At 38.4% G+C, this 13767-nt stretch overlaps 1 protein-coding gene across 3 annotated transcripts in view; it reads right to left on the bottom strand.

Moving 5' to 3' along the window:
* Positions 1–752: 752 nt before the first annotated feature.
* Positions 753–13767, bottom strand: part of RNF150 (ring finger protein 150) — a 204072-nt gene continuing 191057 nt past the window's right edge. The window contains exons 7-8 of one of the 3 annotated variants that reach the window (XM_073341206.2): positions 9844–9994; positions 753–1640 (exon numbers count right to left, since the gene is read on the bottom strand). In XM_073341206.2, the coding sequence (XP_073197307.1) occupies positions 9876–9994 (119 nt within the window). In that variant the 3' untranslated portion in view covers positions 753–1640; positions 9844–9875. Of the gene's footprint in view, positions 1641–2899; positions 9995–13767 lie in introns of those variants that run through there. The other 2 variants (XM_073341207.2, XM_073341205.2) reach the window with 2 other exon arrangements.

Raw genomic sequence — 13767 nt, forward strand, 5'->3', positions numbered from 1 at the left:
TTGCTGGCTAAGCAGTGCTTCCCCTCCAGAGATTTCAATCAAGCGCTTTTCATATGTGCTAAAATACAATTTTAATTTTCTTAAAGAGAAGTAGTTTCTGCTCATGCCATGATTCTGTACATAGCCAACATAACTCATTAAACTCTCATACAGCTTTGCAGACTTGAATCATGGGGGCACTGATCAAGGCCCCATGTCCATGGCTGTGTGAGAGAGGAAAAAGATAACCAGAGCATCAAGCCAATTCTTCACTTTAACAGACAGATCACATCTTTTACTTCCACACGGAAAGCATCTGGGGAGAGAAAGTTCCTCAGGTTTAACATCTTCTCCATCTGTGCATTAGCAGCATCGAGCCAGTCCACTGAGCATAAACATGCTTTGATTATTTTAAAAATAAAAGAGGGGCTAATTAGTGCAGTAGCTTACTGAATAAGCCTTTCACTTCTGGAAAACCTGCGTTCAGATCTTACCTGTGTAACAAGCCATATGAATTCAAACTTCTCTCTAGTGGATGTATTTATCTGGTGCACAATTTGTAGTCCCTCATCAGAAGACTCCAAAGGACTGCAATAGCAGCAGTCGAGTTTAATCAGCAGAACTATTTATTTACTTTTGCCTGGTTGTGCAACTGATTTCTGTGAAGTCCAAACTCAGTTGAAGAAGAACTCAACAAGAAAGCACTAGAAATTTTCATACATCAACAAAAGCTGGATTTACAGTTCTGTTTGGAAATATGAATGACACAGTAATCAGATCCACTTTTATTAAAAAAAGTCGCAATAAAATTTCTTAGTATTCACAATCTTAACTTTTATAGCTGCAATATTTAACTAGTACATAACAGAGTCTCACATATTTACATTCTTACCCTCTCACAAAAATAGCCAGGTGGTACTACTGAATAATGTTTCCAAATATCAGCCTTAACATTTCAGCATTTCCCCCAACTGAGCCACTGTCTATGCTCTTAAGCATTTACAGTATATACTAAAGCAAAATAAAAGTTTGTGCCTCTTGATTTCAGGCAAATCCCTTTAAAGATGATAGTTCTCTGACTCCCGTATTTTTCAAGAGATATAAAGTGCATTAAAGGGGGAGATGTATGCATAATAAAATAACTGCAAAGACTTAACTAACAATTGAAATACATTTGCAATACTGTACAGAAAATAAAGCTTAGACAAATGTCTTGCTTCACAAACCACTACTGCATTGTATAGGCAGACAATTCACAGCTAGCAAAGAATGCTTAATTAAAAATTGTCTATGCAAATACCACCACGTAATTCCTTCATGGTTTTGCATTCGATGTTTCACATATCAAAGTGAGGTTGTTTGGATGATAGAAAATTTTCTTAATGCAGAGGTGAAGGGTTAACTTCCATTACAGCAAACATTGTAGGCTCTGCAGAAACGGATTGTAAAGCCAGCTAAGGAGGCTCACTGCAAAATACACCTTAATCATAGCAGGTCTTCAGCAAAACAAAAGATACGTTTTGCGTGTAGGAACAACAGACCCTGCTTCAGCTTTTAGGAAGGGATGAGAAGCAGGATTATGCTCTAATTTTTTAATATTTCACTATTATAATACAGTTTTCTAACTGGAAATCATTTCAGTAAGATATGCAGGTCTTTCTCTGAAACACAAAATAAAATACACCAAGGAGTTAAATATTTTAGTTTTTCCTTTTTATTTTTTTTTATTGGCATTTGCTGGTACTGGTCTGCTGGAATATACATCACAAGAGAAACCTGTGGAGCCATTGCCGGAGACCGGAATATTTTTGCTCTGCTCATGAACCACATGCTAAGTGGATGCCACATTTATTTTTTGTTTTTGTTTAAAAACTATTTTAAATAAAAATAATTATTTTCTGGAAATGGATGGAATGTATATTTTGACAAGTACAAAATCATTTTCAATGTTCACTAAATATAAGGAACATCTTGCTAAAAAAGTAACAACCCCTCCCAACCCCTGTCCCCTCTTTATATTTCTAATTATAAAATGGTACAGCCATTTCAGGTAACTAACATAAAGCAGGAAGTAAGGATGGGAGTATGTAGACATACAAAACACTGATATTTCACAACTGTAATAACCTTTTACATTCATAGCAAAGAAGTATGTTGATTTTGATGCCTTTTTAAAAATCATAAGCAACAACGTTCTTTCTTCCTTTTTTTCTGCATTCACTCCACCGAATCACAAAGAACATATTTGAGAAATACTGAGTTTTTTTCAGGTGAAAAGTTCTTTCATTGGCTTTTCAATGAAACTTCACGGCATCCTTAATGCACCTTCCCCTTTTACGTTGTTTTTTAAAATATGGACCACATTTTCAGTTGCTGAAGAACCAGTATTTTTATTGGCAACAAAAATTCCCAGTTGCTGAAGAATTAGTATTGGTTGTAATGAGTAAGTCCTTTGAAAACTCTAGCTGGCAGATTAGAAACTTGCTGCAGAGGGCGCTCCTCTCCCTAACTATCCACTTCATCAATCAATTAGTACCATCTGGTACATGAACAAATTCCAGACTAAAGTCCATCCGGTGTTCTTTTTTTCAACTGCAAAACTATCAATTAGTTCAGGCAACAATGTGCTAAAATAGAAGAACTAGTTGTGTTGGATCAACTGCTGCTATTAGAAAAAAGTTCACTAAAGTAACAGTTTTCAGAGTAACAGCCGTGTTAGTCTGTATTCGCAAAAAGAAAAGGAGTACTTGTGGCACCTTAGAGACTAACCAATTTATTTGAGCATGAGCTTTCGTGAGCTACAGCTCACTTCATCGGATCATCCGATGAAGTGAGCTGTAGCTCACGAAAGCTCATGCTCAAATAAATTGGTTAGTCTCTAAGGTGCCACAAGTACTCCTTTTCTTTTTGTAAAGTAACAGTGTCACCCTGTCCTTCCTATCTCTTATAAAATATTTCATTATTTAAATTATTACTCTAAGCAAACCAATTAAATTCTTTGACACTAATTGACCAATATATGCTTAAATTCTTTGGCTCTCTAAAATAAATTAGTCAATGCTCAGTTTTCCTTAACAATCACGGTGTTAGACTGTTGGCCTCATTAGTGTTGATATGAGTGGTTACGTTATCCTGAAACCCTCAAACAACAAGGGCACTATCTTTTACTAAGCATTTAAACTGCATTATGTTGTAGACAAAGAAGACTCCCTCATTCTTGTTTACATTGAGGTCTCTTTGCACTGCCAGAGTGGTGTAAAGCAGCCTTAGTGTGAATTAAAAATCAGGCCCTATATGTTGTACAGGCCAGATCTAGGGCTGTGGGTAAACTTCAAATCAGGGGTGCACAAATCAGGGGTGCTATACAAAGTTGGCAAAGAGCTCACATTTCCACTCTCATGAGTTTGTTGCTATTCTGGGAAGATTAGGGCTCTTGTGATGAGTTAGAGCAACCTAATGGCTGCTCTAAGTTAGGTTGGCAACATCCGCCTGGGCAAAAAATGCAGCCGAGGATTGGTGTTATCCTGGCCTTGCCACCGTCCCTCTGCAACACAGAAAGCAGAGAGAGGGGTGGGCTAAGAACTGCTATATCGTCTGTGTGACTCTGGAAGATCACTCTTACACTGGAGTGATTCACTGTGGGCAGGTTAAGGTACTGTAGGGCCAAAATACACTTGGGGTATGGTGCAAAGTGGATGCATCACACCAGTAAATCTGGTGCTAAAATATCAGTTTGTAAAGTCAGATCAACTTGGATACAACATATATTCATGATGACATGGCATCCTTATTGTATTGCTATCAGATTTGCAACCTTCTCTTTTTTAGACATCTGCAGAAACATCCCTATCAGGGGAACAAACCCATTACTAATAAAAGAGAAATAAAAATCAGTAAGTGATCATTTGCCAGTGCCGACCTTTATATGCCCAGACCACATGGTCATATCCTTATTGCTCATTCTGACCTATTTGCTTAGCCCGAAACTTTCCTAGGGACAGTTACTGGTTAGGAACAAGCCACCTATAAATAAAATCTCAGCAATTCATAGCTGCTCAGCTGAAATGCATTTGCCTGGGCATAACATGCATTGTCATTGCAACACTGACCAATCGTCAAGACCAGGATTTGCATCCTGTGTTATAGAAAAGCTTGTGCTCTGATCATTGCCTTTTAATCACAAATTTTCCTGGCAGAAGTAATGCAACGTACATTAAACAGAGAAAATTCATAGGGTTGCGTGTCTGAAAAGCTATACGAACAAATTACTGCACTCTAACGTTTCTACACTGAACAGAAACTGCAAATAAAATCCATATTCTGGAAAATCAGTAGTTGAGGTTTGCTAATTAAGTCCACATGCAGGTGTAAAGCAGTCTGCAAATGCTTCTCAGGGCAAGTCAGATCTGTTTGAATAATTGAAGAATTCATAATTAGACAAGATGGTTTTGATTCAGAAGAGGAGGAGGGTGAATAAAACAACAGAAACCCGAGATGGGCCTAAACCAAATCTTGGTTCCTGACACACACAAACTTTGGGATAGTTCAAATTCCAGTCTGGATCTCAAGTCTGTTACTTGGGCCTACCTCTAGCAGAAATGAGAATATATCACTAACTATTCATATAGCAAGTGACAAGTTTCTATTAAAATACTAACCTCTTACAACTGCTTCCTGTGGGCTGGATCCACAGCTCACTGAAGTCCGTGGAAAACCTCCTATGGAGATCCTAGGTCCATTTCCTAACAACACTATCACCTTGGTGATAGGAACCAAGCCCTCCTCCTTGCTTGCCCCACATACGAATTCAGTAGTTTTCAATTAAACTATTAAACAATTTAAAAGCTATTAAATTAGCTTTTTTGTGTCACTATCTCTAACTCAAAAACTGACTAAATGTCTATCTCCCTCTGTTTTCATTACAATTAATTCTTAAAAATCGTATCATTCTGTCTGTGCACATACACATGAGAATTCAATACTGTAGAGACCAGGAAGATGAATATCAATTTATTCTGTCTACAAATTATTGACCTATGATCATCCCAGTCCCTCCCCGCCACGTTCTAAAACTACTGTAAATCAGAAAAAAAGTAATATTTCATGCCAATTTTTCAGCCCCTTGCAGAATGGGTGAGTCAGGAAAAATTGATGCACAGCTGGCACATGCCCCATATTTGTGTTCACAAACTAGCATTAGCATGTGTAAATTGGGTAACCTGTGAGTGCATATTTTTTCCCCAAGTGCAGGGTTTTGTCCATGCACGTTTTATATGGTTCATGCACTCAACTGGTCTTTTGGAATGTAGCTTAATTAAACCCACAAAAACCATGAGAAATTCACAGCGTGGGCTCTGTCTGCCCAAATTCACATCTTCAACTGAAGAGTCTTCAGCTTTCCTAAGTTACCCAGCTGCAGCGCCTACTGCTTATCCAAAGGACAAACTACCCCTCAGTAATAATCTCTGCATTACATGGCTGCCCAAGCTTGGCCCTTCCCCAGAGGTGAAGTCACAGTCTCTGATCAGCTCGATGGCTTTTGGGAATGGTGCTGCAGAATACTGAACAAGCTCCGCAACTGTAAGACATTTTAAAGGGTTGCGTTGAAGGTATTCTTTGGTATGAAACTCATCCAGGGGGAAGCCAAAGATTTCTCACCATTCACCCACATTGTGAATGGGAAATCAGAGGAACACTCACGTGGATGAAAAGAACAGCAAGAGAGGGGAGAAGCAAGAGGATTCTCTTCCCAAAATAGGGATTTTCTTTACTTTGGCTTGGTCTACACCTAAAATTTATGTTGACCTAGATTTGCTGCTCAGCAGTGTGAACATTTCATGCTCCTGAGAGATGCAGGTAAGCTGACCTAAGTCTCAGCGTAGACAGCACTAGGTCAGTGGAAGAATTATTTCGTCGACCTAGCTACTGCCTCTCGGGGAGGTGAATTAACTACAGTAATGGAAGAACCCTTTCTATTGCTGTAGTGAGTGTCTACACTACAGCTCAACAGTGATACAGTTGCAACGCTGCAGCTGTAGCATTTCTATTGTAGACACCTTTAAAGCATTGATCTGTCTCCCCAGCCAGTGACACTGTGCAGGAAGTTACTCTAGTCCTAGGAGTAGCTAGTAAATCCCATGGGCTTTGCAGCACCAGCAGGTATGGCAGTGGTGAAGAGAAACAGACAGTAGATTGAGCGTTACAATCTGAGGGAGGAGGATTATTTCCATGAACACTCCACTTCCTTAGGGCAGACTGACTTGTTTTCTGGATAGGAGGTAGGCTGGCTGTACAGTCAGCATCTGAGGCCCAGAAGTCAATGGATATTCAGTGCTGAAGTGAGCCTTTAATACTGAACCCCAATATTAAACGTAACAGTATGCAGGAATTACAGGGAGTTCCAAGCAGGGGGTAATCTTGCATAATATTCCCTAATCTTTCAAATTCTTACATACATGCTTAATTTTACTCATGTGCATAGCCTCATTGAAGTCAATGGGCTATTCCCATGAGTAAAGTTAATTATCCCTATAAATATTTGTAGGATTGCGGCCTATATGTATTACAGTATACCTCCGCACAGAACGATGAGTTATACAGAGTCAATCTTAACACTAACTTCAATGATTTTGTGGGTTTAATAAAGCAATGTAATAATTTTTCAGCCTAAGATTCTCAAGGTGCTTGACAAATTTTAAATACAAAGAACACTATCAATCAGGTCCTGATTTAGGAAAGCATCCCCATTCACGACATGGACTTAGCTTTAAACAAACCAAATCAAGGGGATTTGAATACATTCCTAAACTTCAACATGTGCTTAAGTGCTTTCTTGAATAGGGAAGAATTTAAGCATATGCTTAAAGGCCGACCTGAACTGTGGCCCCAATGAAGTGTAACTGCTCTGGCAGGCTTAGAACAGTGCACAGAACAACAGCAGGTGGAATTGGGGAATTAAAAACTGCAATTTGGCCAGGACACAACAACACTTGTGAAAATGACCAGAAGGAGGCCAGGCTTCAGTTTTATATCTGACCAGAAAGACGGCACATCCTTGAGCATAGCTACTTCTAACGCTATTGCTGGGTCAGTGATTTAGCACTGACTAAAAGGTTAATTTCCTGCTCCAGTGTGGGTTTTCTTTCATCTCTCACTGAAGTACTGACCTCACCTGCCTTACTGTTGGGAACATCCCAATATCAGATGGCTAGAGATAACTGGTAATGCTCACCCTTGATATTAGTTTAACAAAAGTTTTGTAATACAATAAATGCTTTGAGACAGCTCCACTGCAATCCATGCTCTGGTGTTAAGGATGATTCTAATTGTTCTGTCTATTTGTAGTCTGCAAATATTTTGATGTTAAAGGGTCACAGTCAACTTAAACATCATGTTTCTTTCTGAACATTTTTTAACTTATTCTTGATCCAAGTAACACCTTAGACGACTATAACTGGGAGAGATTAGTGACTTTTTTCTCTCTCTACTTCATCAACTTGTTTTCTTTGTGTATTGAGAGCTCTTTGTGTATAATCAGTTTCCTTATTTCCCCTGAATAGCCAATTTAGGTGAATTTCATCCCTGTGCAGAAGGTCTATGCATCAGTTACATTCCATTTCAGCATTATTTCTAGAGCTTAAGTGGGGGTTATGTGCTGCCTTGTGCCCAGGGATAGTACTGCACTCTCAGTCAGTCACATTCCCCTGAGGTTAGTGTTGATCTTTCACAGAGAAACAGTGAACAAAAAAAGTTCAAAAAATCTGATTATAAAACCACAAATATGGTGGCAATGGTGACCCAAAGCAGCTGAAGAGTCCGACGCAATCTTTAGCTTGCTTTTCAAACTGACTAGATTTCCAATTGACTATGTCCCTTTAGTAAAGCAAAAAGATATATTTTAAAAACTGTAACGGTGTGTGCACCGGCCACACTTTTGAATTGTTATTAGCTTGAGTTATTTTGCCGAAAGCTCCTAGTTCACTTGTGTGGACTAAGAATACTCAAAATTTCATCTACAAAAGGAACTGTTTGAGTCATAACTGGACAAAAAGAGTCCAGCAAACTCTCTCTCTCCCTCCTCTCAGCCCCATCCTATAATTTAAGAAAGAATCAACCAGCTTTTAAAAAAAATATTGTGAAACAAATTTCTCCTAGTGTAAGACCTCATGTGCCATGTTTCAACAGGGAGTAAACTTTTATAGTTAAAGTATAAATGCCTGAAAAGAGGAGATTAAAATGGCAATGCTGAAAGAACACAGTGGCATTTTGAGATTCTGCTATAATACAAATAAGTGAAAATAATTTTCCTTTCTTTGCAATTTGTATCTGAGCTGTGTGCTGTTGATTCTACTGACCTGCCCAAGAGGGGGTAATGTGATTTAAATCTTTTGACTGTCAAAAGAAAATGTTCCCTCTCTTAGAAACAACAAGCTGAAAGACCTCCTTTGCACTTGACTATTTTGATTGAATCATAAAATTGCCACCTGAATAATTAGCAATAAGTAGCACCTTTCTGTCAGTTATAGTTAAAGACAGGCTAGTAATAGTTAAAGACTTCGGTTTTGGCATTCATATGACGACTTAATTTTTAATGCATCAGCCAGAAAAAAACCCTGAATTCTTCCATTGACATTTTTTTCAGGTTCAAATATACCAGTAATTCATCTCACTCATTGTATTGCCACATTCAGAGGTCTCTAGAAAGCAGTGAACTGAAGATTCACCTAATCCTTGTGTTTGCTAACAATGATGTGCAAAAATTGCACTTAAAAATATGAAGATAAACAATTTGTCCAGCTGCTCTTGGGTTTAACTATTTATTCTGGAAATTGACATTGTAGTCCTCTTTGCAGTTCAGACCTTTTCTAAAATTATTTCCATCAGCCACAAATACCCACATGAAGATTATCAAGCGCTCTCTTGAAACTGCTCACTCATTGGTCTGCTAATTTTTGTTTTTAAATTTAAGGAAGTACCTGATTTTAAACTAGATCTTGTTTTCCAGCTACTGAATAAGGAAGTCACAAGGAAGGCCATTAATACCAGAGGCTGTTAATGGCAGAAAATATAGCAAGGACAGGAAGAAGTTTAGTGCCATTGATTTTTCTCTCTTACACGTTATTGTCTGTGCATGTAATCGAGCTCTGTAAGTGGAAGCCAACATAATGCAGTTTCAAACAACAAGACATCAATGTCAATTCATTGAGGGCTTCAACTCACATGGGTAAAGGCTTCTTGAAGATATAATCTCCAAGACTCACTTTAAAGGTTTTAAAATCTTAAAGAAAATAGGCTTCATATTAATACAGAGTGCTGAAGCACTGTTTCTTTTCAAAGCCATGCATACTTCATGCAGAAATGTCAAGGCAATAATAAATCCTGGAGACAGATCATGAAATGATCAAAGAAGAGGAATTCAAACTTTCAGACTGAACTCTTGGAAAAGCTGGGGTCAGTCAGTGAAAAAAAAACAGTATCCATCGATATTCAACTATAAATAAACATCATCATCTTTTAAAAAAAAAACAATGAACAAGAGTAGAAAACACTCAAGCTGTCATTTCAGTTGTACACTTACGAGCCACTGAAGAGGTACAGGATTGCTTTTAAGCATGTGGGAAAACAATAAGCTTTCATCTTCCACGTGAACAAAATAGACACATGTAGATGATAAAACTGCATCCAGGTAGACACAGCTGTTGCTATTGCTTTTTCGTGACCATCTCAGAATGGAGTGCACTGGATTGATAGTGTTCTAGAGGGTGTGTGTGTGTGTGTGTGTGTGTGTGTGAGAGAGAGAGAGTGTGTGTGTGTGACTGGTCCAAATTCTAGAAAGCTTACTCTGTCCCTGCCCCTCATGCCTACCCTTTAGTTTAGTAGGGTTTTCTGCTTGTTCTTCAGGATTTCACCTCTTCGCAGTCTTGGTCAGTAGAAAGCTCCACATCAGACAGTCCCACCTCCATCGCCATAATCAATGATATATCAGAATCACTGCTGACTGCTGGCTCATGTTCACCTGGAAGAAGACAAGAAAAGGGACTAATGTTCAAGTCTTTATTTCAGTTTACCACAGATATTTAAATCCAGAGATAAGCCCACAATCTAGATCCAAGCTTTCCCAGTGTTTGGATCCTGGAGTCTCATTCTATTCAATCTCTAAGATATTTTAAAAATCAACAAACTCCGGCCAAGAGTGAAGTAAGGCTAAAAAGGGCCTTGATAACAAAAACTTCTGCCGGACTTTTCCACTTCTGAAAAGGTTCCTGTAGAGCTGCTAGTCTCCATGACCTTCTTGCTATTCTACTGACACTTCCTCCCAATATATATCCGCTACCCCCATTTCTCTCCTGCTCAGTCTTCCAGGTGTACTCTGGCAGCTCCAGACCCATCAGTCCCAGGGTTTCTACCTTAATTCACCTTGATCCCAACTAAATTTAGAAGCAGATCAATTAACCTTCACCTGATCACCTTATGCTGTATGTTTAGGAAGTTCACCACTTTTTTGGTATGATCCTGCAGCTCTTACTGTATGTGTATTTCAACACTGATGAAGCCAATGGGAGATCTGCACACCAAAAGACTGCAGGATCAAGCTAATATTATTTTGAGGACAAATAAGAAAACCATCATGTCCTGGTCTTGGGGGGAAAAGAGGGAGGGGAGACTTCCAGAGGCAAAAGGTCACTTGGGTGGCCAACGCCAATCGACAGTATGGATCTTTTGCAAGAAGGCTGCTGTTTCATAATTGTCATTTTAAACAAACAGATTTGACAGTGTTTCACTGTTATGATACAGTGTAGTTAAAGTTGTGGTAGTTCTTCCTTTCTAAACTTTACTTCTAGAGCTGATGACTGAACCACAGAATCTGAGCTAGACTGAAATTTAAAACAAAAAGTCTAAAGGTGGATGTGAGATTGCCATGAGGTCATGAAATGATACCTCAATCAAACCACAAAAGCAAAAAATACAGTATGATTTACCTAAAGTAAATGAGTACGATCTTTTTTCATCCTCCTCCCAACAACTGCAAGATTCTAACTGTGATTATTAAAGAAAAGGTATGTCTATTGTTGTTTGTACTACCATCAGACTTGATATTTTGGCAAGAAAAATTAAGAACAGCTGGGTTAGTGCACAGTCAAACAGTTACTGAGTGCCATTTCCTCCCTGCAACTTTTCACTTTCAATTTTTATACACTTTGTAATTGTAAAACAAATAATCCGACACACAAGTATATCTGTCCTATAAACTCACCTCCATCAATACCGTATCACGGTAGCCAAAAGTTTAAGACCATTGCCTTGGCTATAAATATTACCACTGGAGGGAAAAGGAGTACTTACTGAATGAATAATCTAGGATGCAAACATTAATGGACTTTAATTACATTAGATTGTTAGATTATTTGTTAGATCAGTGAAAAAGTATAAATGTTTATTTCACTGAGACCTCAAACATCATCTTTATTAATAAAAACTGCCTATGTCTGAAAGAAACTTTCCAGACTACCGGTATATTAATATATGTTTCATAGTTTAGGATTTTTAAAAAATAAAATGATAATCAAAACAAACTGACATAATATGTTACATTTTACATTTCACTGACAATATATTCCATTGTTCATATGGTTGAATCACATTAAAAGTCAGCTGGAGGATTTTCAAAACAAAAGTAATTTTAACCTGAACTAGATGTGAGGTAGAGATGAACTAGTTGATTTACACCACCCTATACACAGGTATTCTGAACCACCATGCTGACCCTTCCATACAGATGTTACATCATCATCTAATAAGTACTTCTAGTGCCGTTTTTTCCAGGGAGAGATGGCAAGACCGTGGCAGTGTCCAGAGCAGGAAGACAGAGCAGTGATGATGATAGCACTATGACTCACCTACAGACTTCCTTAACATCCCCATGTTCAGAGGTGTGAGAAATCTTTTCAAACCTATTCACTTCTATTCGGTAATAAAAGGCTTATTTTCCTTTGGCAAAAAAAAAATCACAGTAGGAATTATGAAATACACTGGGTAAAATTAATCTTTGTTTAAAGAACAATAAGCTGCTGCCCAAGTACAGTCATTTTACAATGACCTTCCTTGCTACAGAAATAGAATCCAATCAGACTCATGACGGAAGGGGTCATAACAATTAACACTTGGACAATGCTTCAAAGATGGAAAGTGCTATGTAAGTGCTGAGTAGCATTAATATTTCATTTTTCATTTTTTCAGGGGATTAGCTCATCTGCGATCAAAGCAGAAGTTAAAAAACTTAAAGCTGCAGCCACCCATTTCAATACAGTGAGAAGAAGGTGGCAAGAAAGAAATTAAGGTTGTGGACAACCAGGATTTTTGTCCAGTTTCTTCATAGTGACACGGCCACTTAATGGGCTCAGCACTGAACTTCCTTTGACAGGTGAGAACAATGCAAAAGAGCAGATGTATCTCTATGCATTTAGTGCCTGATTCTGGTCCACTAAATCAAAGAGGGTTTCAACCATTGACTGCAAGAGGCATTGGCTCAAACCCTATAAAATCAGCGTAAGATACATCCTAGCCCTTATGGTAGCAGAGAAAAGCTTGAAAATTTGAATGCTAAAGGCTCAAACACAGAAGGAAAATAAAAAGTACCCCAATTTATTCCTGACCCCCTTGCGTAGTAGCTATTCATGGAGTATGGCTGAAGCATTCCACACAAGTAATCCTGGATCACTGAAATAAGCCTTAAGGGATCCTTCTAACCAGTGAAAGTTAGGACAGCCCACAGGCGGCTCCTACATATACCTGGGGCCAAGCCATCCCCAGCAGCCCCTAACTTCGGTGGGGTAGAAAGGTAGCAGAACCTGAGTGTTGGACCCAGTGGGAGCATGCACATTTTTGCTATTATGACCAGTGGGTCCACACTGGAAAAATGGCCCCAAATATCATATACCAGAAAACTTAACTACTATAGGTTGTTCTCTATGCTAAAGGGTAGATAGACAAATCTTAAGATCTTTGCCATTTTCCCTTCTCCAGGCTTTCAGGTAGCACTCTGTTATTATACCCTCTCTTAAGGAAGCAGGGGAAGTATTGTTTATTACACTTTAAATGACAGGTGTCACCAAGGGTATAATTCAGCTGCCAAAGAGTAACTCAAGCCAAAATTCTCTTTTTCTTGTGGATTAAAAACTTGGGCCACAGCAGTAAACTATTCAGTGGAAAGTTGATCTCTATTCTCCTATATTTTAGTAATGGTCCATGAACTAATTCAGCTTACTAAGGAGTCCAATCTTTCATGAACACAATTAAACTGATGGTACAAAACCTACTGGGGGTTAATAATTTTATCTTATGACAGTCACATGAATTAGGAAGTAAGAAAAAACTTGCAGGGGGCAACACTTCTAAAATTATGTGCAGACAATGCTGCCTACCCTAAAATGTAGGCTTTTATTTGTGCTAAATACACTTTTCTTGGGTTGCCCCCTGATGTTTTAATCAACGTTGCAATTCCTGACAGAGGATAATAAATATTTGACTTTGAAGGCATATATATAAATATAAACACATTGATTTCATCATCCAGTCAGACATTTTACAACTACGGAGTTTGTTACATTATTTAGGCCAGCTGGTATACATTGATCATGGAAGTCAATGGAGCCCTTCATCTAAAAATCTAAATATCCAGTCAAAATACACTGTATCTGACAGGATCTCATAATGCCATTTCATGAAACTCATCCAGTTTCAAAACTGTTTATTTTATATAGGGGTGGAATTAAGCCTGCACTCAGACAC

This window comes from Lepidochelys kempii, chromosome 4, assembly GCF_965140285.1.
Source record: "Lepidochelys kempii isolate rLepKem1 chromosome 4, rLepKem1.hap1, whole genome shotgun sequence".
NCBI classification, from domain to species: Eukaryota; Metazoa; Chordata; order Testudines; family Cheloniidae; genus Lepidochelys; species Lepidochelys kempii.